The sequence below is a fragment of the Ananas comosus genome, linkage group 8 (assembly GCF_001540865.1).
Source record: "Ananas comosus cultivar F153 linkage group 8, ASM154086v1, whole genome shotgun sequence".
NCBI lineage: Eukaryota > Viridiplantae > Streptophyta > Magnoliopsida > Poales > Bromeliaceae > Ananas > Ananas comosus.
In genome coordinates this window covers 1,247,882-1,273,922 of record NC_033628.1, presented here as the reverse complement: position 1 = coordinate 1,273,922, position 26,041 = coordinate 1,247,882, and the positions used below count along the sequence as shown (strand labels likewise).

Here is a 26,041-nt window from a genome sequence, read left to right as displayed (position 1 = left end):
GCACATATCCTAATAAATTTGCTGTTATTGTATTGTTTACGACAATTTAACTTCGGTTTCTGCGTTTCTAGATGATGACAAAGTAAATTTTGTCTCGGCTTGTTTAGCATTAGCCAGTGGATTTAGTTTAGACCCCCCAGCTAAAGAGAGCGACGTACGTGTCTGTGGAAAATAATAAACATTTAACATCGAGAAACTTGTTTACAATGAGTTGTCCTTTGTTTCTTGTACAGGTCACATACGCTCGTGTAAATAGGATTCTCTATGTACATTTTTCTCACATTTTTTATGCACTGTTACTTACGGTAAAAACGCAATGTATAACACTCGCATCAAACAACCGATCGTCCCTAGAGCAAATGACAAAGAATTTGATGATTGGTACCTGAGATTTTAAATTTGAATCCTAATTGATTCACATTTCCAGCTAAGTTTATTTCTAAATAAAATAAACAAAACGGATAACGTGCTACTTATCTCTCAAATATATATATATATAGAGAGAGAGAGTGAGGCTACTATACTTTTGGAAGCAGAGAGCCTTCCGTGCTTCCGGGTCATTTTTGATGTTACGACTTTCAAATCGTCGATGGCTCCGTTAAACTTGATCTAGAGTATTTGAAGTATCTAGAAAATAAATTTTATAATTTTTTAATATTATTTGCCTAGTGATCGAAGGGGCTCAAAATTAATAATTTTAATAGCCGTAGTGAGTCGTTTGCAAGTTTAACGGTATAAAAATATTCAAATCATGTGAAATTTTGATAGAAAATTCTTTATATTATATAAAACAAGATCAATATCTTTGAACTAAAATTTTAATGTCATATTATCACGTTTTGTAAGATTTTTATTTTCAGCCGTTGATTTTGAGCCCTTTCGTTCACTAAGCAAATAATATTGAAAAATCGCATAATTTTTTCAATTCCTAATTATATTCGACGTGGAAGCCAATTTTTTCAATTCCTAATTTAGATTGCTAAAAAAGCTCAGAAGATTTTCTAAATTCTTTCTGGTGAAAGAACAACATTTTTTGTACATCCAAAAATGAATGTAAATTATATATTCTATTTATTTTATGAACTAAAGTTTTTATTAATTACATTAATTACTATGATTAATGAAAAGCCCCCACCAGGAGGATGACTGGGGCATGTGATTTAGATCCAAAAAGTGATATGTAGGGATAGTATTTTTCTTTGTTAAAAGTCCTGTTTAGATGTCCCTATATAAAAGTTATTATTCCATAATTTATTTAGTAAGAAATTTTTTTTGTGTAATTAAAAATAAGAACTTTTGGCATTTATAATTCGATCAAATAACAAAGTTTACTTACAAAATTATTTATTTCTTCCCAATTTTTTTAGGAAGGTTGAATATTGTATCCATTCGAGCCATATGATCACCCTTTTTATTTACCTAATACTATATATTTTTTGAATAAATAAAAAATACATACGGAATTAAATTTTTATGCATTCGAACGAAACTGAAAAATCCTAATATTCATAATTTAATAGAATAATATATTTAATCTCCAAAATAATTTAGGTTATTCCCTAAAATATTTTATTGAGTTATCAATTTTTTCGACGAACATGCATTATTCAATAAAAAAATACACATAACTTATTTGAACTATAAATCACTTTAAGTCGGCTATCCAATCTTTTAAAATTTAATTTTATTATCTAATTTTTAAATTTATTTAATGTGAGTAAGTCAAGAAAATTTTAACTTCAAAATTTAAACTAATTATTTATTTTAATAAATTTTTAGTATAAAAAATTATAAAAAATTATAAAAAATATACGAACTAAACTAATAAATATAAACGACTCATTTCAAATTTTTAAAATTAAAATATCATTTACTCACTCAAATTAAATAAATTAAAAAATTATGTAATTTATTAAAAATAGGACACAGATCAGATAAATTTTATACAAACGCCCCCAAAGATTGCAGACAATTTTATACCGAATTAGCAGGGATCTCAATCCGCCGACTAGACAGTGTTGACAAAGTCAGGCTCGTCCAGACAGCACGACGCTTGGCGTAGGAAGATAGCAGGCAGCGCGGGGACTTTTTTATAAAATAATTCAGTAAAAATTTAAAATTTACAAAATTATCCGGTCAAAATTTTATTTGAAAAACTAATTCTCCTTTCGCCACGTCGGTGCCATATCAGAATTTCTTTTAAAGACGTTGAATCGTTTTCCGTTTGCTCCCATTTTTTTTAAAGGCGATGAATCGTTCTTCGTTTTCTCCTATTTCTTTTAAAAGCAGTGAATCGTTCCTCGCTATCTTCTATTTCTTTTAAATAATAAATAAGTAAAAGATTCACCGCCTTTAAGAGAAATGAGAAAAAGCAAGAAATGATTCACCGCTTTTAAAAGAAATGGAAGAAAGCGGAGAATGATTCAGCGTCTTTAAAAAAAATTCTGACGTGGCACCGATGTGGCAAAAGAAGGGTTAGTTTTCTAAATAAAATTTTGAGAGGGTTATTTTCGCAAATTTTAAAATTCTAGAGGGTTGTTTTATAAAAATGTCCAGCGCGGGGTAGGGGGTCGGGAGTTGGGAGGGGAAATGACGGCGGCGGAGACGGAAGAAAGATGTCGGGCGGTGGTGAGGAAGGCGGAGGAGTTGGTGGCGTCGGCCATGGCGGGGCGCGACGCCTCCCACGACGCCGCCCACGCCTTCCGTGTCCGCGACCTCGCCCTCTCCCTCGCCCGCGAAGAAGAAAACAACAACAGCAGCAGCATCAGTTTGGAGATTGTAAGTGACGAGTTCTCGTTTTTTTTACTCCATTCTCATCTGATCTCTCTTTTGCGCTTTCTATTTAATTATTACTATTTTATTATTCCTACTGTTAGACCTGCTGAAACCTGTTTTTTTAAATTTTTTTTTAATGTTTTAGAAGTTTTAATCAATTTCTTGTGCCCTAATGCTATAAAACGAGAATCTTTGATAATTAAGAAAGGTCGAGAGCTTTAAGACCTAAAAAGTGAAAAAATCTTTCAGTTGGAAGTAAAAGATTTTCACTATAGAGAGAAGCTGGTGGCGAAACTTTAATAAATTACTTCTTCTAATAGCACTTTTAAAACAGTACTTCATCAAACAACACTGCACCCTACTACAGCAAAATTCAACAAATCCTTATTCTGTTGAGAATTAGCAATATGGTATTTGAAGCCTTGTTTTTCAATTCGTATTATTTCTGGAACTCTAAATCTCTGTTTTCGTGTGTATCTATCTATTAGGTAGAATTGGCTGCTCTCCTCCATGACATTGGTAATTATTCTGGCTTGCTATGTTTAGAGCTTGTTTGGCTTTTAAAGTTATTATGTATATGATCTTATTTACTTTTCTCTTATTGGGATCTTTACAGGTGATTACAAGTATACCAAGTGAGTAACATTCTTTGAAATCTCAACCTATTCATGAATGATGTTTAATCGCCCTTTTTCTTTTCTATTTTTGTTTGTCTATTTGATCAAACAAAATTTAGGCTGCTACCAAGTATGTAATTAACTGCTTGTGCTTTTCCTATTGTTATTTTTCTAGCTTAACGTACAGTTCTTATTGCGAATTTTTAATAAACATTCTGTTTTTTCGTTCTTTCGAATTCATGTTTAAGTTTTTATGCTTATACAGAAATGGTGTTGAGGATACGACTGTCGTTGAGAAATTTCTTGAGGAGGAGGGTTTGGAGGAGGCCAAAAGGGATAAGATACTGACAATTATTAAAGGAATGGGTGAGGCTAATTAAGTTTTTTTTTTTTTTTTTTTCTCCCTGTCATATTTTGAGCTTCGTTTATAGCAATGTTTGAAAAAGTAGATTGTGAATCATGCTTTCAATGTCTAATGTTGTTGAGGTAACTCGCAGGATTCAAGAATGAAGTTTCTCGAGTACAACTTGCTGATTCCTCCCTCGAATTTGGGATTGTGCAAGATGCTGACCGCCTTGATGCAATTGGTGCAATTGGTAAGAAACTAAGTTGCTCTAGAAGTTTAGTCCTCATTATACCTTACAACTAAAATCAAATGTGACATCACCGATACATTTCATCAGAAGTTGGCTATCCTTCTTTAGCAGCTTTTTCATCATTAAACTGAAATTGAGCTTTCAAATCGTCAGCATATACTAAACCAGCGAGTGCCTTTAAGTTTCCTATATCTTAGATCAGTCAACTTTAAATATGGAGTATTAAAGCTTCAAATATTTTGAATGATTGGACAAGAATCATGTTGCAGCAATAACCTAGAACATGCTTTCATTTTGTGCTTATGCCTGTTATTTTACGTTTACTCGTATCTTCAAGAAATTGATTCTGCATAAATAACTAATGCTGCCAGTCTTGTACTTTTTGGTCTTCAGGGATCGCACGGTGCTTCATCTATGGCGGCAGCAAGGGACACATTCTCTATGACCCTGAAATATTACCACGGCAGGATTTATCGAAAGAAAAGTATATGGGTAAAGATGAGAAACAGACTACAATCAACCATTTCCATGAGAAACTCTTCAAGCTGAAGGATTTGATGAAGACAAATGTACGAACTGAACTTAAGATGATGCTTCTGTATTTCATATCTTTGAAGGATACTTAGAATTTTGCAGGATTACTGCCGAACATCTTGGACATTTCATACGCACTAAATTATTGCTTCTTAATTTATTTTTAACTTACTGAGACACCTGAGTTTCGTTCAAAAATCTTAGGCTGGTAAAAGGAGAGCAATCAAGAGGCACCAGTTCATGCAAGATTTCTTAACAGAATTCTATGAAGAATGGAGCGGCAGAGCTTAACTCTCAGGTAGTCTTCCCTGTATTCATTAGTATACAAGCACATACTTGTTGTTCTCTGTATGCTTGTTGAGGTTTCTATTTTTAAGACAAAATTTGGCTATCTTTTCCATACGCAAACTAATACTGAAACTTTTTAAGTACGTACGAGGACATTTTACCTCTAGTATGTAAGACAAACTTAGCGGCCATTTCATTCTTCGTATATGATTATATCATGTAGATGTTGGTGTCAGCATCTTGTTTTCTAATCAAAGATTCAAAACAATCAGGAATGTCTCCAGAAACCAGGAAATCATCATAAAATATCATTTCATTTCTTCGCATCTATGGTCACTAGATGACATACTGTTTATGATGTGAAGTCCTTAGAGAAAGGAATAAGCTTCTGATAACTTCATTTGTTAGTAGCGAATTTCGACAGTAAGATCACTATCTATCATTCGTACATTTCATACACAAGATATTTTGGTTATGTGTAATTGTGTACCATGATCTGGTTTCCTGATGAACGCATGAAATATTTTAGTTACCCTGATCTGGTCACTTGGAAAAGATCTTGATGCTTACCTGTTTATTGCGCACAGCGTATGCATGCAGTGTTATTCAGTAGCATTAATTTCGGGAGTAATCTTTATGAATATCTTTTTCTTTTTGTCTTATAGGTATGCTTTTATGGTTAAATCATCTGAAGATGCAAGCTTTTACTTCTTGTTATAAGCAGCATAAAACTGTAGGTGGGGCAATAATAGTTGCACGTCATGCGAGCAGCAAACTGGCAGTAAGAGACCACAGGCAGTTTGAAACAACATTATTGTTTTCTCTCAATATAATTAAGATCACAAAGTATGATGAAGTACTTTGGTTCGTATAATCAGCTATCTATTTTTATGTGGGAGAGATTGAAAAGAGTCAGAAATAGCAACTGAACAGTTTTTTTCTATTAGTGATCTACTTTGTATAACTCTTCATGACCAACATGTATGTCTCACTCAAGTCGATACGACGCATCAAACGCAAGATATATATGTAATATGATATATGTTTGGTTGAAGATCGATTGGATGAAGTTCGCTTGTGATTGATCAAGGAGAAAGTATTGGAAGGTTTAATGCATCGCTATGATCACTTCTCTGGTTCTTGTATAGCAACGCCGTCCGTACACCTATGTATAGGATGTAAATTGTACAAGACTGGTGTTGTTTTACCAGTCTTGCCAATTTTTCTGCAATACTACAAATTTCGGACGGAATTTATAAATCTTAGAATGGGTGAAGTATGAGTTTCCCTATTTTTAAGTATATTAGATAAGATATTCGAGTTCAATTTACTAATTTTTTTTAATAAAGTAATCTTATCTGTATTGTTAGATATGGCAGAGTGTAGGGGTTTATGTATGACAGGCATTATATAATTAATAATCAGACTCAAAATATTTTAGATTCAATAAGTTATTAATTTTAATGGGAAACTTGCGGATCCATCCAACAACCGGAAATATATGTATGTGAGGTGGGCTCCGCCTGTCTTATCATTATATTATTATTGTAAGTAAAACTACTATACTATTCGCGAGTTTAGGTTTTTTCATAGATGATAGTGAATTTTGATTAGAATGATAGTGATTTTGTAGAGTACAAAAGAGTCAACATTCATATAAGTATAGTAATCCAACTCTATTTTATTTATGCATGCTTGTCGAGGACTATCTATCTGTTATGAAGTAAACTATATAAATAATATTTAGGAAAACATCAAATACCCCCATTGTGGTTTCTCTTTTTTTCACTTTAATATTCTGTGATTTAAAATGTATCAAATTAGTACCCTGTGATTTCATACTTTTTCACTTTAGTACCCTATGATTTAAATTTTAAAGTGCATCAAATTAGTACCATGTGGTTTCGCACTTTCTTATTTTAGCACCCTGTGGTTTAATATTTTATTAAGAGAAAAATAAATCATAGGGTACTAACTTGATACAAAAATAAAACCGCAGGGTACTAATTTGATACAAAAATAAAATCACACAGTACTAACTTGATACACTTTAAACCACACGGTACTAAAGTGCGAAAATGTAAAACTACGGGATACTAACCTGACGCACTTTAAATCATATGGTACTAAAATGAAAAAGTCGAAACACACGGGTTTTTTAAGTTTTCCCTAATATTTATACGGCATTATCTGAATCGTAGAGATTTTTTTAAAATTTTTCCATATCTACGCATCCGGAGTCTTCCAGCGACGGACAGCATTTTTCCCTTCTTCTGCAGAACCGTTGCTGCTTTCGTCAATTGCAGGCCATCTCAACGCTTCTCGCGACCGCCGATATCCTCTCGATCTATGGCCGCCGCCGGCGTTCCGCCGTCGGTGGCGAAGTACGAGACGCGGCGGCGGGACCCGAACCCGCGGGCGGCGGCGGTGCTGGTGATCGACGCGCAGCAGCACTTCGCGGGCGTGGCGGCGCCGATGCTGCCGGCGCTGCGCGCCACCGTGGGGCTGTGCCGGGGCGCGGGGATGCGCGTGGTGTACACGCGCCACCGCCACCGCTCCCCCGCCGACTACGGCATGCTCGGCGAGTGGTGGCCCGGCGACCTCATCCTCGACGGCACCCCCGACGCCGCCCTCCTCCCCGACATCGCCCGCCTCCCCCACGACCCTGTCGTCGACAAGTCCACCTACAGCGCCTTCGCCGGCACAGGTCTATCAAAATACAATACTGTTCTTCCGCGTAGATCGTAAGCATTAATCCAACTATTCCAAAAATATGTGTAGATAGGAAGGGCGCATCCATCCGCTTAAGGGCTCAGCTAAAGCGCTCGCGAGCTTCGACCCAGCTCAGTCCACTTAGATGTTGGGTCTATTGTTGGACCTCTTACCGTTAGATTTATTATGAACTGCACCTTCAATCAACTTATTAGACTCACCTAACATATTAGTCTCCGGAGTCTATTTTCACGGGGCAGAATTTTGAACCTATTTTAGTCTAATAATAAATAGCCAACACTCTAGTAGTTTAAGCAAGCTTTTCTCATGTATAGTAGAGCATGAGGTCCCGAGTCCGGAGTCGGAAGGAAATTATATCGGCACCGGGATTCGTGTACTTATTCAGGCATCGTTTTACTGCTATTATATTCTTTAGAACAGAAGATTTTGAATTTGAATGTAATAATTACAAGTAGTTCTTTTTTTTGTTTGGTTGATTACAACTAGTTTTGCTATTATAGTTTTTTTGTTTGGGTAATTACAACTAGTTTTTTTTTTTGTTTGGTTGATTACAACTAGTTTTTTTGTTATTTTATCGTATATCTCCAATTGCAAATTCAACTATCTTCAATTTCGAGGCAAATCAATCCTGAATTTACACTTATATTGTGGCTTAAAACTGCGGCGCACCAAACTATCGTTTAAATTTCTCACATTTAATTTGAGTTCATGTCTTGAGCTATGTTAGACAATCTCTAGTAGCTTAAGATTTAGATTGATTGTTGTTTAACAGGTCTTGAGGAGATGCTGAGGGGAATGGGGGTGGAGGAGGTGGTGGTGACAGGGGTGATGACAAACCTCTGCTGTGAGACTACGGCCCGGGAGGCTTTCGTAAGGGGGTTCCGCGTCTTCTTCTCCGCCGACGCCACAGCGACGGCGAACAGGGAGCTTCACGAGGCCACGCTCAAGAACATGGCTTACGGATTCGCCTACCTCGTCGACTGCGACCGGCTCAAGGCCGCCTTCACTCGCAAATCTTGAGCTTTATTATGATCGGGTCAGGAGTTCGAGTCGGAGTATTTTAGAATAACCATGCCGCAACTTCTGTTTTATAGTGTCAATCTTTTGAACAACATGGTATCAGATGTTTATGTTATGCCTTCAAATTCCTATATCCGCCATTTAATGGTATAAATTTTGTTATCTCTTGTTACCTTTGTTGTCGGTGCTTCTGCGCAAACAGCCCCTAAGTTGAGTCCATTCCAATTAAAACGTGTGCCGATTCAATTCAACCATATGTAGGGTAAATTGAAAAGCTATTCAACCAAATTAAGTCGTGTGATCGATGCATGCAACTAAACCTAATTTAAACAAGATTCTAACATGTCCCTTAAATGTAAACCAATATAGTAGTGTTGCAATAGATAGCTCAGCCATTTCGTGGCTTAAGAGTAATATCTTTAGTCGTAGTTTACATGAGTTGGTCTTAATTCACACGAGTTCAGTGTATACCGAGTAAACTCATCAAGCTTCAAACTTTATACTGCTGCGAATGAGTCGAACTGCGTGGTTCTTCCCAGCACGGTGTTGAGCCAATGAGAAATCATTCATACAGGGAACATTGCAGAGGCTGCACCATAAGTCCATATTCCCGTCCAACCCCGACTTCTTCTTTCTACCACTCAGCACATCCATCTTTGCCTTATGCTTCTTCCCCTGAAGGTGTTGGTTGAGATTGAAAGCGCTCGTGCAGGGGATGTCACATATGATACACCTGAGCTCCTTGTGATTCAATGTGGATTGCGGCATGCTCGAATGCTGTAGAATTGGCTGTTGCATGTGATTCGGATGATACTCTTCTTCTTTAGGGAGAGATAGGTTGTGCGGTGTGTTCGACTGTGATGTAGGTTCTCGGGGTGGTGATTGCTGCCACTTCTGTTGTTGAGAATGAGGTCTTTTTGGTGGCGGTTGTCGAGATTCAAATCCAGGAGGCACACTGGCGGGCTGCCTCTTTGTTCCTGTGAGAGTTGGTCTTGGGGGCTGTTCCACAGAGAGGGAGAAAAAAATGTGTTAGTTTGCTTAATCGGATGGCAATAGAGAAAACCCAAATGAATGATCAATTCTAGTAAAACAGTATCTATGCATTCAAGGAAGAAGCAGTTCATCAGACCAACTGAAGCACTTCTACTAAAATGGGGTAGTTTCTGCTCAAAATTGCCTAATAGGATGAGTTCAAAAACTAACAGGGCAAGTGATTTGGAAGGAGATGTTTACGATTCAAGAAAGTCACTAGGTGCCTTCTAAGGTCTGGTAAATTCATCCATCAGAATAACAATAAAAGCTCGATTTACTATGCTTTTAGTGCAAATGAAGAAAGAGGTGTTCTCACCTTAGAACATGTAGGAGGTAATCTATAATCAACAGTAGGTGGCACTAATTTCTTTTCAATTGCCTCTTTGTAGCAAATTATGTACTTAAAATCGTCATTTTCCTGCTTCACTTTTGCTAGTTCTTCAGGGAAAGTGTCAGATTTTCCTTTATTAGCTTGCCCAGATCGTGTCGTCATCTTTGGAAATTGACCTGAAAAGTTAATGATAATTAAAAATCTGCTACAGAATTTAACCAAACACAACAATTTTCTCAGGAGGCAAAAGCAAAAGCAACTTGAAAATCAATATCTATACTAGAATCAGCAGCAGCTGCATATACAAAACAATATTGGTAACAGAAGTTGATGCATAGCTCACTTCTTTGAAGCACTGGAACAGTCTCAATTGTATGAGCTACTTAATGGGAAGAAACATTAAAAACAGTTAACCTCGTTTAATGATCATAAATAAGATCAATTACAACATTTTGACAGGCGAAGAAAAAGAAAAATCAAATGAATATGCAAGTGCAGATTACCAAATCGAGCTAAACCCCAGCCACCTTTGATTCGCGAAAAAAAAAACCACTTACTAATGAATGAAATAGAGAACAACTAAAAACAGCAATGAGGAGAAAATATAATATGACACCCTGGAACTTAAAAGAGGGAAAGGGTTCAACTCATGTAAAGGAGAAACATAAACCGCGAGCTACAATAAATGGACGGTGATTCCACCAATGTGGTTCAGAGTGTTGAGTAAGAGGTTCCGACCAATTTGGTTAAGTAGAATGAGGTGAATGGAGGACAAACACAAAAAACAACCAAACCCTAATTTTGGCATCCTTCATGCTGTACCTGGCAATGCTGCAAGGCAATTTCACACCTTTTATCTTTCTACGTTGGATAAGAATGAACATACAAAATGTGAGTCATTGAAAAGTAAACAATTGTACTGCAACAGCACCCTTTTTCATCTTTTAAAGTTACGGGAGAATAAAGTTCATAGCATATTTTACAGGAGAATAAAGTTCATAGCATATTTTACACTTTCCACTTGTCAATTAACATGAGGGTAAATTATCCATGTGAGCTTAAATTTTAGAACTTGTTCCCAACCCCGACTTCAGATTAATATATACAAGGTACTTGGGGTGAATTTAAAAGGAAAACACTCCACTTATCTTTTATTTGTAATACTTCTTGGAGTTGTTCTAGCAATATTTTTTGCTTCATTTTTATTTTTCTCTTTTTGAGCAGATTGGTCTTCAAATCTATTAATTACAGTAAAAAAGAAAAAGGAATGCAATGCTAGCCCTACAACCACTATTGGGTGGTAATCTTACAACTTTGTTTATCATGGTGTATTCAAGGGACTTCGATACATCTTGCTCTATCTATATATAGTTCGAATAAAAGCTCGAATCCTTGAATATGCCATTTAGAAGAAATAACATGTTGAAGTATATTATCTCAGTATTACATCCGAATAATTTAAAATGCACCAAATGGGCAATTTGTTTTATCAGAAATGATTTCAATTTGAATACAAAGGCCACTCACTTCACTTTATGTATTCATACAAATGCTTCAAATTTTCAATAAATCTTAATCTGCACAACATCTAACCTTCTTCGGCATTCACACTACCTCAATAGCTAATGTTTTGGCAAAAGAAACGTTTTGAAAATTTTCACCTCAGCAGGCACATGCTTTTTTGATGGTGGTTGCCACGGCAGTTGAAGTGCCCCGTCCACTGGGAATTATTAGCCTGTATCATTGCACTTCCTCCTGATTCTTGCTGTACCAAATCCACACATTGCTTACTGTTTTAGCTCTGTATTCCACTTGAGTATTCTTGCTTTATTAGCAAAATTGATAGGGAATGGTTTTGCATTAAAGGATCTCAAAACTATTTGCGCTCCTTGCTATAACTAATTTTGCATTCACTCAACAGTAATTTATTTATCGCTTATCAGACGATGGATAAAGATGAAATCTGAAATTCGGAGAATAAACTGTTTGAAAGCAAGTTCAAACTGAAAGCCAGAAAGTCCGTACGCCATTAAGGGGCACTCTTGCTTCAGGGCTTCTGTGATAGCAATGGTTTAGCCTTCACATAAGTTCCTTCTCGAGATCAGATACACCTTCCCTGGGCAATAAAACTTCAAAGGTATGATCCTTCTCGAACAATCGCATGCATTCTTGAGTGCCAATCACACGAACAATGTCAATTTTCCTTTTAAGTCTTGTTTGACAGCACTCCCTGTAGTCCATTCTTGAAGAAGTCACATCCTCAATCTTCTTCTATTAATGCCTTACAATTGATGCTGCCATCTTCCATTTTCATCTGCCAGGTTAGAAGACCTAATATAAAGTAAATCTCCGTCGACTGGGGATGAATCTTATCATGAGCAATGAACCTATGGAGTTTTCCCCCCACATCGATCTCACTAAATCCAGGAACCTTCCTCACCCCTCTCTTCTCCATCACTTCCCTCATACTCTTGGCCTCATCCCACCTTCTACCGACGGCATAGATATTCGACAATCCAATATACCTCCCATCATGATAGGGTTCCAATTCCACAAGCCTCTTCCCTACAATCTCTCCCATCTCAACCCACCCATGCATACGGCAGCTATTAAGGAGAGCACCTAAGACAGAAGCACTCGGTGGCATAGGCATCTTCTCGACCAACTCAAAAGCATCTCGTATCTGACCTGCTCGACCAAGAACATCAACCAAGCAAGCATAATGCTCGACATGCGGTCTCATTCCTTGGGCTTCGAGCAATTTAAAGAAACTCCAAGCCTCATCTACCAAACCCCCATGAACGCACGCTGTAAGCAAACCTAAGTATGTAATCTCATCCGGCATAACATGCAATTCCTGCATCTTTTCAAACATCTCAACTGATTCTTTGCCCAGCCCATGCAGTGCAAGCCCTCCAATCATGGCGTTCCATATCAAGACATCGGTTTTCTCAGCCGGTACCGCACAAAACACTAGAAGAGCGTCATGAATAGATCCGCACTTGGCGTACATGTCGATCAAGGAAGTAGCAAGAGTGAGATTCAAGCGGAAACCATTTTGCTCCAAGTACCGATGCATCCTCCTCCCTTGCTCGAGAGACCCTAAGTGGGCGCACGCACACAGCAAGCTCACCATCGTTACCTCATTCGCCTTAGGCCCGAATTGTAGAGCTTCCATAGAATCGAATAGCTCAATAGCCTCGTTACACTCCCCGCCCTTGACGTACCCGTCAATCATCGCGCTCCAAGAAACGACATCCCGTTCGGGCATTCGGCCGAACACCTCGCGAGCAGCCGCCAAGTCGCCGCACTTCGCGTACCCGTCCAGCAAAGAATTCCAGGAGACGACATTCGGTTGGGAGATTTCGTCGAACACCCTGCGCGCGAGGCGCATATCGCCGCACGCGGCGTACATATGAACCATGGAGTTTTGGACGAACCGATCGGAAGCGAGCCCGGCCTTCGCGACGTGGGAGTGGAGGGAGAGGCCGAGGCGGGGGAGTGCGAGGCGGGCGCAGGACTTGGCGAGGAAGGGGAAGGTGAGGTGGTCGGGCCTGGCGGCGGCGCGGAGCATGCGGGCGTAGAGGGAGAAGGAGCGGCTAGGGTTTCGGGAGGCGGAGGAGGCGCGGATGAGGGCGTTGTAGGCGGAGGTGGGGGAGGGGAGGGAGCGGAGGAGGAGGAGGAGGAGGTAGGAGGAGTCGAGGTCGAGGTGGGGGGAGGAGAGGAAGAGGTGGGGGTCGAATTGGGCGTGGATTTGCTGTAGTTGGATGGTGGAGTCGCAGCGGCGGAGGAGGGAGGTGAAGCCACGGTGGCGGTGGTTGAAGGATGGCGGGAACATTTGGCGGGAGAAAGCGTGCCATGGGGCGCGCCTTTAACCACGACAATTAATAGGAGAGGCATTTGGGGATATATTTATCTGAATTACAAAATATTTTGAATAAACTATTAAATCTATCAAAATTTTAATTCTGCTATCTTATTTTTTAATTTATATAATTTGAGTCAGACAACTACACTATCACTTTAACACCTTGAATTCGTCATTTATTTTTACAAGTTTAGTTAATATATTTTATACAGTTCTCCCACATATAAATTTATTAAAATAAATAATTAAGTTAAACTTTGAAGTCTGAAATACTATTGATTGACTCAATTCAGACAAATTTAAAATTTGGATAGTAAAATAATTAGTTTGAAAGACTACATAGCTAACTCAAAATAGTCTAATAGTTCACGCAAAATCTGTACCATTTTACCAAATTTTAACTTCTTTGAATTATTAAATTTTAATTTTCTGCTTTGGACGAATCACTTGGGTCCGAAAGATGGTATGCTGAAGATGTTACTACTAATGCATATCAAGAATTGCTACCGACAGTAGGCCTCCACACATGTTAATTGTATAAACTGCTGATATATTATCCTGAATTATGCGGAAAACTTTTGATTTTATAAATTTAATAATACATTTCCAGTTCAAAAAATGCTGTGCATTCAGATCAGCATTATACCATCTTTTTCAGATGACATAAGGGTGCGTTTGGTTCGCGCTATATTTTAAAGATTCCTAGTAATCCAATGGGAATAAAAAAATATGACGGTGTTTGGCTAAACGCACTAAGTAATCTAGTTGGTAATATTGGATTCACTTGGGAATAAGATTCACCCCAAAGTACTAATCTCATTCCCTTGAGGGAGGGTGGGTATCCTCATATTAATGGATTGGGATAATCATAATATGTCTAATCTCTTTCTTTCTTCCTATCCGCCGGCTAATTGATATTATTTTTCTTTACACTCTAACCTTATATCTCTCTCTAAACTTATTTTTCTCTCTAAAATTCAAATTTTTTTTCTCTCTCTAAACTAAGCTTTCTCTCTCTCTCTCTCTTTTTAAAATTTCAACTCTCTCACTCCCTCTAATTTTGACTATATTTTTCTTTCTATTTTTTTAATTATGCTCTCTCTCTCTAACTTATACTTTCTCTCCCTTTTTTCTAAAAAGATGTTGAAACTTTTGGTAACATTATCTAAAATTAATTAAATAAATAAATTAATTAATTGTATAATTTTTGTAATATTAAATAACATGGCTAATTAATATTACTGTGTAAACCAAACACAGGAATTCTACATTCTTAGTAATAAGATGAATATTAATAAGATTCTCGGATATCTTTTATTCCTAGTAATCTTTTATAATGCGAACCAAACGCACCCTAAAAGTTAAATTAGCCGCCATCTTTCTATTTGAAAACTAAAAAGATAGTTCGACAAAATAATCCACTCAAAGTAGAGTTTTTAAGTTTGGTGACCCAATAACAACAAATTGTTAAAAATAAATAAATAAATAAAAAGTTTAAGAATACAATTCTAGGAGTTTTAGGGACAGGCTTTTCATTCTCTTGGACCCAATAAAGAGCCTTCAAGAATGGAAAACCGATATAGCATAAAAAAGAAAAAAGAGAGAGCTAATAATGCTCTACCCATTTTCAACAAATAGCCTCAAACAAAAGAACCTCAATTAGCAAGATGGCCTTGTATGGTACAACAAAAGACTCAAAACATAGAATGGAATTTTAAATTACACACTAATACAAACAGCCTATTATCATCATATTGCACTTAAGAAGTTTTCGATGAACCTATCTATTTTAAAAAAAAACAGTAACAAGCCCACGCCTGATAAAGAACATTATGTCCTCATATATGGAACCTCTTTCCGGTTAAATATGTGTAGTCACACCTACTATTTGGCAATATAAAGATAAAATGCCATCTTATATAAAGGAATGTGACAATACCCCTCAAGGACACTTTCTTTGGATATAGGAAACTCCATGCTCCTCATACCTGCCACAAAAGTATTATTATAAAAAGGAATGAACTTTAGTCCAAAAAAAAGAATGAACTCCCAACAAAATGACAAAATTTAGAGAAAAAAAGAAAAAAGAAACACATGATAGTTGCAATCGAACTTACTCCGCTTTGGAGAACCACATTTGCTGAAACGACCCAAGAGATGCTAGAATGCTCCCTCCTATCCACACACTGTCGTAAAGTTTCGTGGGTTAGTTGTTTTCTGGAAAAGGCTATAAGTAGCGTTTCAAGAAGAAAATATGACCTATCATCTACTATGACAACCTTCTTTAGACCTACACACATACAACTTAATACCATTATAAAAGTAAAAGCAGGTTGTGGTAAGAATCAACTGATATGGTATAAATAATGCAGCCTCAGACTCTTCGATCTGATAACTTACTTCTCATAATTAACAATACACGATACATATAATCATTAGCATAGATATTCTTTTTTTTTTATAAAAAAATTCCTAGTCATCGGAAATAACAAACACTTGCACATCTACACTGTGTAATCTGACTATCCTGATCCAAGATCACAGAAATGTTTTCAGGGGAAGCCAAAAGGACATCTCAAGGACACAGACAAAACATAATAAGAATCAATGGTTGCTTAGGCCAGAAACCTGACCTGAATCTCCTCTCTGTTGAGTTCCCGCTGGCTAAAACCTTGACCCGTGCAGCTTGAGGAGCCTCCTGAACACAAATTTGTGGAATGGGAATGAGAGAGATAGTATGGCATTTCCAAGTTAGTATCAAATTATTCTACTTTAGTCGGTCAACACTGAAAATACTTTTCTGAGCACCCGATTTATGGACTAGATGAGTGTAAGCACAATTAAGCCCCTAACTCACCAAAGGATTGTTCAGCTATCAGTTTAACTCGTTAAGAATTTTATTCTATCAAGAAAAGGTTTACCATGTAATAGACCTTCTAAAAAGGTTATTATCAACAAATAGAAAACCTAAGATAAAGTAACGAAGGTTCAGTATGAAAGGTTAAAAAAATTTACATATATCATACAAAGTGCTATAGATAATGCTTCTTTTTTACTCCTTTAATAACAATTATAATTGAAAGAAACTATTGACGTAAACTAGTGAACAAGAATCCCTAAGAAGCATCATCTTACGATAGACAAAGAAATTATCAGAATGAAAAGATAAAGATAAAATAAGAGCAAGGCTTATCAAACAGAATTTTCATTATATTAAGATATGATATAATGTCAATAAACCAGAACAGCAAGAAGTTGATATAAATTCAGCAATTATCCTCGCCATTTGCAACGTACTGAAGTCAGGTAAACAAAATGTCGACCGACATTTTCAATTCAGCCAGCACTTTACCTCCATTAAGTCTTTTTCAAGCCGTTCTTTTAATTGCTGCATTGATGACGTGCCACCAGCAAGCTGTTAAGAAATCCAACAATTTAGCACTGTAGCTACTTTTTCACACATGGTCTATACGTGAAAAATGAATCCACATGTTTGACGAATGGGCCTGACATCTTACCAAGATACTGCTGAATAGTTCCCTGCGGATGTCAACATCACACTTATTTATGCTCTCAATAACCTGCAAGTAATAAAAAAACAAAACCACAGAAACCTCAGCAGAATGTGTTGAATGAATAGAGAAACCTGTTCAACAAGCATGCATAGGAAAGCAACTCACCATTTGCGGTAGGCCGCGAAGCGAAGTAGAATCAGCAATACTCTCCATCCCAGGAATAGTCTATTTATTCATATTTGGATAATAAAAGCAAATGTCACATAGTGTAACTCAGAAGTAGAAGTTTTACCCATGTAAAATGATATAAAGTCCAAACTCATGATTTAAATAGAACAAATGCACAAAAAAAATTTTATATCTGAGATTTGTCTCATGCTGCGAAGAGAGGTTCTGTAAGAATGCCCTGAGACTCAAAGTCAATAATATAGTTGTTTATGGCAGTGTATTACCCAGAACTACTAGGATTATTATCTTGAAACTTTCAAAAAGAAGCAGACTGGTAAAAGTTTGCTATAATAAAAACTTAGAGAAGGAAGTAATAATTCTCTGAGAAATCATGCTGCTGCTGCATGCAATGCTGAACAAATGTAGTATAATTTAGGTGTCCACATTATTTATTCACTAGATCATACTGAAAAAACTTACAAACCACGGCTGTGCCATAGATAGTCAGTCCATCATTTAGAAGTCAAACTTTGTAATTTAGCACATAGGGGAAAAAAAAAGAGCTAAGAACATTTGCTGTAGCACAAGTAAAAGTATGAAACAAATAATGAATAGCATCAGGACTTTCTTCTTGCTACAAATATTCATTGTGTTCTTACTATCGAAATTGACATCAACACTAAAGAAATTTTGGAACAAGAAGCTATCAGTAAGCAGCAATAGCTCACAGGAACAACTATTAAGACAGAAATAGAAACAATCCTGACCTTATTAAGTTAAGCAGTGGAAATATACAGAGATGGCAATAGAAGAAACAAACAGATTAAATGTTAGCATATCTTACCTGAGATAAGGATGGATTAAATAGAACATCAGGAACCTTGAATCTATCAGCACCAATTTCAATAGTTCTGTTCAAGAATCAGATAGCACAATTTTACTTAGAGAGGTACTAATAGATTATGAATCCTCTACTAACATGAATATACAAGGACAAAAAAGGTTGCATGAAAATGTCACTAGTCAAATTTAGCAGCTATGCCAATGAACATCCAGGTAAATTAGTAAGCAATTCAAAAATATAACACAACAATAATTTTAAACTTACTGGCCATCAGGAAGCTCGTATGGAGTCATAGGAACATTTGCATATGCCGCTTCTGTTAAAGAAAAGAAAAAGGAAAAATTCAAATCAACATATTTCGTATAAGTTCAATAAACCAACAAACATAAAAACATCACATACCAACCAGATTCACTATTCACCACATCTACTGCTTACTTTGACAATATACAGGCATCTTTTAAACTAACAATTAGATGCACCAATAAGAACAAGAACTAACAAGTTATCCCAATAAATTAGTGTGTATTTGTGTTTACCTTCAAATGGAGTATCAGGGACTCGACATACCGATTCCTTTATGTCACCGGCAATAGCTCTCTGCCATTAAAATTGTCGCAGAAATGATAAAGAGACAATAAGCTAGTATGACTAACAAGTACAGAGGATTCATGGCTGGACATTACCGTAGAGTACAACTTGTAAGATTCTGTAGTATTCGGAAAATCAAGATCTACAATCTGCTCATATGGAACAATAATAAAATGAAAAAGATTAAGAAGATCATTTCATGTAGAATTTTGGTATTACTTCTTTATGCTTCCAATAACTCAAAAGACAAGAACCGGTTAGGATGAGACTCCACACCACATTTATCCAGGCACATGGGTGCTACCTGATATTCTCCTGGGCTGATTTCCTTCTTCTTAAATGAATATCTTGGTTTCAGCTGAAAATTTTGACAGAAGTTAATAACAGGCTAGGTCAAAATTCATTTTTGCATGAAATCAGAAAATAGAAACTTAGACAAGAAACAGACTTACAACAATGCCCTTGCTTTCTAAGCTTTTCATCATGCAGTCGGTGAGAAACTCGCCTCCAATTGGAGAAGTTGCCACAGCCTATGATAACAATAACACATGTCAACAAGAGAATGCATAGGCTAGAGATTGAAAAATAGAAGATCAGTGATACTTGAAATGAAAGAGTGTAGTCTATCTGCTCTACATGTTTTCAAATGAATGCTGTATCAGATGACAGGACTTATTAAGGGGCATGCTTGCCAAAGTTTGCAGCTATTATAGATTCATAACGAAGTGCACCAGAAATTAGTAAAATTGAAAAAGAAACGCTAGACGTAAACATTCGTGTTTATCATTTCATTACAGCCCAAAATCATATCCATTCAGAGTATGTCAAATGTTATTTTATTTCATAAACCATTACATTCATAAGCTTTTAGCAAACAAGAATCTATAGCAAGAAAACTAAAAGGCAGGTTCCTTTACTGAAAGAACTCTGACAAGAACTCAGTACCAAAAAGGACAAAAAAAATGTAATCTTCTCGAAAATAAATTATAGAATATTCTTCCTGCTTCCAGTAGCAGGAAAATACCTTTTGGAGGACATAGCCATCATGTACAGCTGCGACTACAGTAGATCCACCACCACTAAAAAGATAAATGAGAAGTAATGTTATGACAGGCGATTTCGATGCTAAAACTTTTTAAGTCGCAATTAACCAAAAAGGTGAAGCAATCTGGAAGATTTAAGAGTACTGCGAACAAAAGTTTACTCAACAAATTATCAGCAAATGAATAATTAAAGACACAATTATCTTCCAGATCGGTGTAGATGGTGCAAATGATCCCAAAGTGAAGTTTCAAGATATGCTAAAACTATGAAATAACCATATGTATGCATTTATAAATTTGTCAACAAACTATTAAAGAAAGTAGGAAACTATTTGCTTGAAAATGTATCTAGTACTTGATTAGTGTGGCAATGAATATTGACAGAAGGAATTTTAGTCACAAATTTTTGGTCAATTAATATTTTGCCAGCAGTAGCCTAATGCTAAAACTAACCATATGTTCCACATATTCTGCCTTGATGATCACCAAGGCTAATGTACTTCTACAGTATATTGAATAAGTAGAAGGAAAATTTCAACAGTGAGACAAGATTGGTAGAGGAATCTATACTACTATTACATGTCTCCCAGCTAACCAATTGTTTATCAAATATGAATAAAATGAAACAGTTCGGCCTACAAATGCAAAAGCTTTACTTGTGAACAAACATATACAAAAAAGGAAATGGGGAGACAAAGCAAATGAGTTCAACAAAATGAAAGCTCTCACCTATCAACAACCAAGGAAGTAGCTCGTCCAGAAGCAAAAGATGTGAGCACCTGGTAATTGAAACACAAGGTCAATACAAAAGATCACTGTAGGCATTACAGGAAAACTTACTTTATCCATTATGTAAATGAGAAAAGTAAGCGATCCTTTAAGAGGTCGTGAAACCATACAGCATTTTTGGCCAAGAACAGTGCAGGAACTTTGTAGTTCTCGAACAGTAGCTCTGCTGCTCTATAATAAAGAAGAGATCAAAAATAAAGAGCTCTGTCATGAACAAAAGACAAAGTACAACAAATATTATGTACATGCATAAAGATTGGCTGAACCATTTTACATATCAATATAATTAAATGGAATGTATAGTTTTTACATGATTTGATAAGAAGAAATTGCAAAGATTTGATTCAGAGGTAGATTATGAACTTCCAAAAATCAACTAGACATCAGCATGCAACCATTCTAAAATAACTAGTGGGGCATTAATAATGTAGAAAATATATGGTGCTGTAAGTTAGATTGTGTATAAAAACTCAAAAGCAACTAAAAGCTTTGGTATTTATCATTTAACTGAAATCACTGGTAGAAACATACTTCTCCCTTTGCAGTGGACTATTTGTAGAGGGTTCTGCAAGTAGTATAGGATGCTCTTTGGGATCAATCAACAGTCGTTGCCTGAAGAGAAAAACAAAACAAAAGGAGCGAAGCAACCTCTTAAGAGATGGAAAAATAAATTTCATACAATATTACAACAGATCTAACAAACTTAATAATAGCACTATGTCGTTACAACCAAGAAAAAAGGACTATTTTACCATCACCCAGTGCTCTCAACCGTTATATAGAGTTACCAGCAAATTGGTAAAACTAAACAACAGAAGTCAGATAAAGAGCTGTCATACTAATGCAAAAGGGATAATTAACTCGACTATACCAATCCCTCTGGCAGGTATGAAGTATATAATATGTGCAGTACAAGAAGCAAATGCCAACCAATATGCACAGATGCATCAGACTGTACTAATTAAGTTATATAGATGCTTGTCGATCATCAAGATATATGCAACATCCAGGATAGATAAATAAAGATATATCACAAAAAAAGAAGAAACAAAAAAACATCTTTGTTAAATAACTTTTAAAGAAAAATTTTCAATTCTCTTGCATTGCTCAAGATTTGGGAGGAAAAGACCCAAGCGAGATGAAAGAAAGAAATCTAATCATCATGATATGTTGGTTGGACCAAAAAAATGAAGTTCATCATCCAACACTTCTGACTCTTCTTCCATTTGAATTTCCTTTTCTTGTCCACAAAAGAGTCAAGGTATTTTTTCTAAGTTTCCTTTAGTACGAACACTTCTGTGGTGTTTTTATTTGAGCGAGAATGTTGCATCCATAGGCAAGGCCATTAACTCTCATCTAAGGAAGATTTGTTCAATAGTGCCAATCAAATTATTTACAATTGAATCAGAAGAAGAACAAAAAGGTCAGTCTGGTAGACATTTTTTATTCGCTATTGCTAGATATCTTGAAATGTCAATTTCTGAAACATAGAGAATTTACAAATAACAATTAAAAATAATAGGCATCAGGGAAACAAATTTCTCAAATAATTCACATCTAAATGAAGTGACACTAACTGCTAATATAGTTCTTACCTGAAAGCATAGTTCCATATATTGTCGACAATATCCCAATCAACAACAACACCATCCTTCAAGGGTGAGATGACCTGTAATAAAGAAAAGATTACTTATAGATCAACATGCAGAAGATGGCGACCAAGAGAACGTCCAAACTTCAAAAGTAAACTGACCTCCATGTGATCGCGCCTGTAGTCTAAAGCTTGTGTACCAACATACAACTTACGCTTTGGTTTAGTTTTATCTGAATCAAGTGCCTTGACTCCGGTTTTAGAATCCGACATAGATTCAGAGTCTCTCTCGGGCTTGATTTCATCATTAGCCCCTGTTTGGTCGATTGATCCAACAACCTTAAATATCAAATAACACATTAGGCTAAAGGTCGCAACATATATCTTCAGCAGAAAGCGGAGGGTCAGAAATGTATGCATTATGACTACAACAGAAATTCAAAGGTATAAGAGGAATTCAAAGGTTTAGGTTACGTCAATAACGATTTCCCTTCGTACAGTTGTCCACCCTAATTGTTCGCTTGAACATAGAAATCTATTCCACTGACATCATTCTGATACGCAAGTTCCACAAGTCAAGATGGATAGCCCCACTCCTTTCAGATCAGCCTCACCATCAAGTTGCATTAAGTAAAACATCAAATAAATGTAAATTCTCCTTTACCAACATTTTTAAGTTTCAAGATTATGATATAGAAAAACTATAATGTTTGGCTCCTACCTACAAGTGGATTTATCCTTTCCAAAACAGAACAGCCGGCAGTTCCAGAACTTCTTTGATCTATTTCTCTTTCATGACTTTGTTCGCAGATTCTAAATTCTAGCTATATTGAGGCCAAAAACCCTTGTGATCCTTTTCCGTCTAGCTTTTGCTACTCCCGGGCCTCGCCAATTTCAACTTACATGGACATGTAGCAAACAAAACCACACTTTTTTAGGGCAATATAACAAAAACCTAATTTATCTACCGAAAATCAATTGATTGCAAGATTTAATCAAGAAGGTCTTTCGGTCATTATTTTAGTCAAGAGGACTCGTATCTTCTCTGATACTGTTTGATATCAGTTATTAGGGCAACCAAGAAGCTAAGAAACTTCTGAAAAATTTTAGTACTACTCTAATATTCTAAATTCCTGAAAAATTACAGATTTGCGGCGATAACGAGAACACTTACGGACGGAAATACGGCTTTCGGAGCATCTTCGCCGGCGTACCCGGCCTTACAACTGTAGGAACCCAGATCAAGAACTATGGCCGATACTTCATCTGCATTGATCGCCAAAAAAAAAAAAAAAAGGGCATGGGTGAGGGATTGAAGAGGGCTTCTTGATTCAGACTATGCTACAGGAATATAAGAAAAAAAAGGAGAGAAAGAGAGAGGGGTTTGCGATCAAGCTCTAACTCACCGCCTCCGTACATCGATGCCGAGTCGAGAGGAGAGAAGAGGAAACAGGAGAAACCCTAGCTCGGAGGGGAGGAGAGAGAGAGAGAGAGAGGAGGGACGAGGAAACAATTCGGACTCGCGTTTATTATATTTGCGGAAGATGAAGAAGAGTTAGGTTTTAGAAGGGTTTTAATGGCGATAATAAATAATAATATTTTGGGGTGGTGCATTTCCTTTATTTTATATTTCTTATATTTTTTTCTTTTTTTTTTTTTGTTGGTAATTCGTAATGCTTAATCTGGGTTTTCGATGCGCTTGGTCCTTTGCCTAAAAGGATAGACAAAATATATTAAAAACAATTTTTTAGGTAAAAATATATTAAAATATTTTCTAATAAAAAAATAGGATATTTGGATTACTGCTGTATTTAAAAAAAAAATATTTACAATGAAATTTTGAATAGAATTATTATATGTAAATTTTTATATATTTACTGCCGAGGCAAAGGAAAAATACTCAAGCTTTATTATATAATAACACCAAACATGAGATTATTATTTCTTTACCATTATACTACACCTATTTAGAAAAAAAAAAAAAAAAAAAAAAAAAAAAAAAAACTATTCTGAATTCAATTTTGATTTTTCATTATAAATTACATAAGTATAGAATTGATCGGGCCATTCGTTCAGGTTGAACTTTTTTATCCCTACACTCTCCGAATCATCATCCTAAATCGACTCATTTCGATATATGTACGAACACATTGATACAATTTTTTTTCCAAAATCTATCTATTACCAGTAACTAAACTCAAAACGGGAAAAGGCTGTGCTTAAGCTGCTGTATCCTCTTCAAGCATGCCTCGGCACGTTGAATGGCCCGCTCCACCCCGCATTTCGACCCACCCAAACACTCTCGCTTTTTCCCTTCTACTCTTTTCCGGATCTTCCCATGTTCTTCCATGTGGCCATCAAACTTTCTCTTCCGATTGGAGGAAACTGTACACAGGTAAAATCAAATAAATTTGGCAAAAAACGAATATTAGTACATTGTTGTGTTTTTTTCTGTAAATTTTTAGGGAAAAAAAAATAATTGTTTCACGTAAAATCAGAGTTTTTTTATATTTTTTTATTTTATTTATCTTTGTCGTAGCTATTCAACATTGTAGCCATATGGTGTGTCCATATTGGCGGGTGTAAGTTTTCGCTGCCTAATATTTCCAACAAACATAAAAGTAATAAGATTCACTCAAATATCTTCGCATTGTAATAAATATACAAAAAAAGACAAAATTTGCATGACATACTATGATCGGTTAACGATATACCTTATGAATGATAATTGGTACAGAGATTGTCACCAATCTGAATACTGATGATGATGATGATTCAAGGAAATAACTTTTATTCATATAAACAATGTGAATACGCGCGATTGTTGTTACGTTCGCAAAAGAAAAAAGGGAGAAAATATCTTAAACAATGTGAAATAAATATTATGCTTAAAAACATAAAAAAAAAAAAGTGTCAGAGAGTTTTACCACCACTGTGCGATATTCACCTTGGGTGGCAGCGGAGGAAGCGGGTAGAAGAGTAGGGATGGTGGGGTCGCGGGAAGTGAAGAGGGGCTCAGCAATGAGCGATTTGAGCTCCCTTTTGAGGTAGTCGAAGCGGTCGGGGTGCTCGGACTCCAGTTTCTGGAGCTCTTGCAGTGCCATTTCCACTGCCCACGACGGTGACGAGGACGAACGCAACGCCATGTTTCCTTCGTTTTCACTATGAACGACTAATTAATAAGGGGAAGAGCTTTACAAGGGGGAGAAAGTGTGGGACAGGGTGGAGCAACTGACCTTGGGTCCTGGGGAAAAAAATTTAAACGCTTTTTTTGGAGGCGCAAGCAAATGATTAAAAAAATATAAAACGTTGGGGAAGTGGAAAAGGAATTGATGATATAAGTACGTTGGATTGTCTGATTTGGGATGTGCAACAGTACAGGTTCCTCGGAGAGAGCACTGCCTCGGGTTTTCCCCGCGTTCTCGTGCTGCTTTGAATTCTAATGCAACAAAATAAAAAATACAAAAAAATAAAAAACAATACAAGAAGTTGCCTTCATGGTAAAATATAGGTACAATTATCTATATACCTCCGCGAAACTACATGCCCATTGCGCAAGATAAAGCCACATGCAAATTTATGTTGCTAAAAAGAAGAATGCAAATTTATGTCCCTGATATCATTAAAAAGAAAAATCTAACAAATCAATTTAAAAAAACTGACTAATCAACTGTGCATTCAATGCAATACGGCCTGTAAAAGTTCA

The 26,041-nt window shown here is 36.4% G+C and overlaps 5 protein-coding genes across 7 annotated transcripts; 2 read left to right on the top strand and 3 right to left on the bottom strand.

Moving 5' to 3' along the window:
* LOC109713648 (uncharacterized protein YpgQ) lies at positions 2,556 to 5,558 on the top strand. Its single transcript, XM_020237812.1, has 8 exons — positions 2,556 to 2,778; positions 3,264 to 3,294; positions 3,392 to 3,410; positions 3,658 to 3,758; positions 3,890 to 3,988; positions 4,382 to 4,557; positions 4,727 to 4,820; positions 5,476 to 5,558. The coding sequence occupies exons 1-7, from the start codon at positions 2,590 to 2,592 to the stop codon at positions 4,811 to 4,813; spliced, it is 702 nt and encodes a 233-aa protein (XP_020093401.1). The 5' UTR covers positions 2,556 to 2,589; the 3' UTR covers positions 4,814 to 4,820; positions 5,476 to 5,558.
* LOC109714310 (nicotinamidase 2-like) lies at positions 7,025 to 8,735 on the top strand. The gene is made up of 2 exons (XM_020238884.1): positions 7,025 to 7,517; positions 8,316 to 8,735. Exons 1-2 carry the CDS (start codon positions 7,160 to 7,162, stop codon positions 8,561 to 8,563), a joined length of 606 nt encoding a protein of 201 aa, XP_020094473.1. The 5' UTR covers positions 7,025 to 7,159; the 3' UTR covers positions 8,564 to 8,735.
* LOC109714307 (pentatricopeptide repeat-containing protein At5g08305) lies at positions 8,888 to 13,818 on the bottom strand. Its single transcript, XM_020238883.1, has 3 exons — positions 11,588 to 13,818; positions 9,912 to 10,102; positions 8,888 to 9,562 (listed from the first exon to the last, which is right to left on the bottom strand). Exon 1 carries the CDS (start codon positions 13,762 to 13,764, stop codon positions 12,187 to 12,189), a length of 1,578 nt encoding a protein of 525 aa, XP_020094472.1. The 5' UTR covers positions 13,765 to 13,818; the 3' UTR covers positions 8,888 to 9,562; positions 9,912 to 10,102; positions 11,588 to 12,186.
* On the bottom strand, positions 15,432 to 23,928 carry LOC109714422 (actin-related protein 4). Of its 3 annotated transcripts, none has more exons than XM_020239046.1 (20): positions 23,742 to 23,923; positions 23,510 to 23,601; positions 22,498 to 22,674; positions 22,340 to 22,413; positions 21,276 to 21,356; positions 20,855 to 20,915; positions 20,685 to 20,734; positions 19,937 to 19,991; positions 19,365 to 19,442; positions 19,217 to 19,270; positions 19,008 to 19,061; positions 18,861 to 18,921; positions 18,586 to 18,637; positions 18,322 to 18,388; positions 17,475 to 17,534; positions 17,313 to 17,375; positions 17,147 to 17,209; positions 16,428 to 16,492; positions 15,912 to 15,980; positions 15,432 to 15,782 (listed from the first exon to the last, which is right to left on the bottom strand). In XM_020239046.1, the coding sequence occupies exons 1-20, from the start codon at positions 23,752 to 23,754 to the stop codon at positions 15,737 to 15,739; spliced, it is 1,335 nt and encodes a 444-aa protein (XP_020094635.1). In that variant the 5' UTR covers positions 23,755 to 23,923; the 3' UTR covers positions 15,432 to 15,736. The 3 variants fall into 3 exon arrangements, 2 of the variants coding, with proteins under 2 accessions (XP_020094635.1, XP_020094636.1); XM_020239047.1 differs by lacking the exon at positions 23,742 to 23,923 and adding an exon at positions 23,057 to 23,233; XR_002217375.1 differs by lacking the exons at positions 15,432 to 15,782; positions 15,912 to 15,980; positions 16,428 to 16,492; ... (2 more) ...; positions 17,475 to 17,534; positions 18,322 to 18,388 and having other exon boundaries at positions 19,189 to 19,270; positions 23,742 to 23,928.
* LOC109714720 lies at positions 24,404 to 25,961 on the bottom strand. The gene is made up of 3 exons (XM_020239419.1): positions 25,283 to 25,961; positions 24,490 to 24,720; positions 24,404 to 24,459 (listed from the first exon to the last, which is right to left on the bottom strand). Exons 1-2 carry the CDS (start codon positions 25,479 to 25,481, stop codon positions 24,533 to 24,535), a joined length of 387 nt encoding a protein of 128 aa, XP_020095008.1. The 5' UTR covers positions 25,482 to 25,961; the 3' UTR covers positions 24,404 to 24,459; positions 24,490 to 24,532.

Bases quoted from the DNA above. Each gene is read 5' to 3' on its own strand.
- LOC109713648 (XM_020237812.1), top strand. From the start codon at position 2,590: ATGACGGCGGCGGAGACGGAAGAAAGATGTCGGGCGGTGGTGAGGAAG. The intron at 3,989-4,381 runs GTAAGAAACTAA...TTTGGTCTTCAG, and splicing joins TGATGCAATTGGTGCAATTG to GGATCGCACGGTGCTTCATC. The intron at 4,558-4,726 runs GTACGAACTGAA...CAAAAATCTTAG, and splicing joins AGGATTTGATGAAGACAAAT to GCTGGTAAAAGGAGAGCAAT.
- LOC109714310 (XM_020238884.1), top strand. From the start codon at position 7,160: ATGGCCGCCGCCGGCGTTCCGCCGTCGGTGGCGAAGTACGAGACGCGG. The intron at 7,518-8,315 runs GTCTATCAAAAT...GTTGTTTAACAG, and splicing joins CAGCGCCTTCGCCGGCACAG to GTCTTGAGGAGATGCTGAGG.
- LOC109714307 (XM_020238883.1), bottom strand. From the start codon at position 13,764: ATGTTCCCGCCATCCTTCAACCACCGCCACCGTGGCTTCACCTCCCTC.
- LOC109714422 (XM_020239046.1), bottom strand. The intron at 19,062-19,216 runs GTAGCACCCATG...CCATATGAGCAG, and splicing joins TCAGCCCAGGAGAATATCAG to ATTGTAGATCTTGATTTTCC. The intron at 17,210-17,312 runs GTAAGATGTCAG...ATTTCTTAACAG, and splicing joins AACTATTCAGCAGTATCTTG to CTTGCTGGTGGCACGTCATC.
- LOC109714720 (XM_020239419.1), bottom strand. From the start codon at position 25,481: ATGGCGTTGCGTTCGTCCTCGTCACCGTCGTGGGCAGTGGAAATGGCA. The intron at 24,721-25,282 runs GTGAATATCGCA...ACCTGTGTACAG, and splicing joins TTCCTCCGCTGCCACCCAAG to TTTCCTCCAATCGGAAGAGA.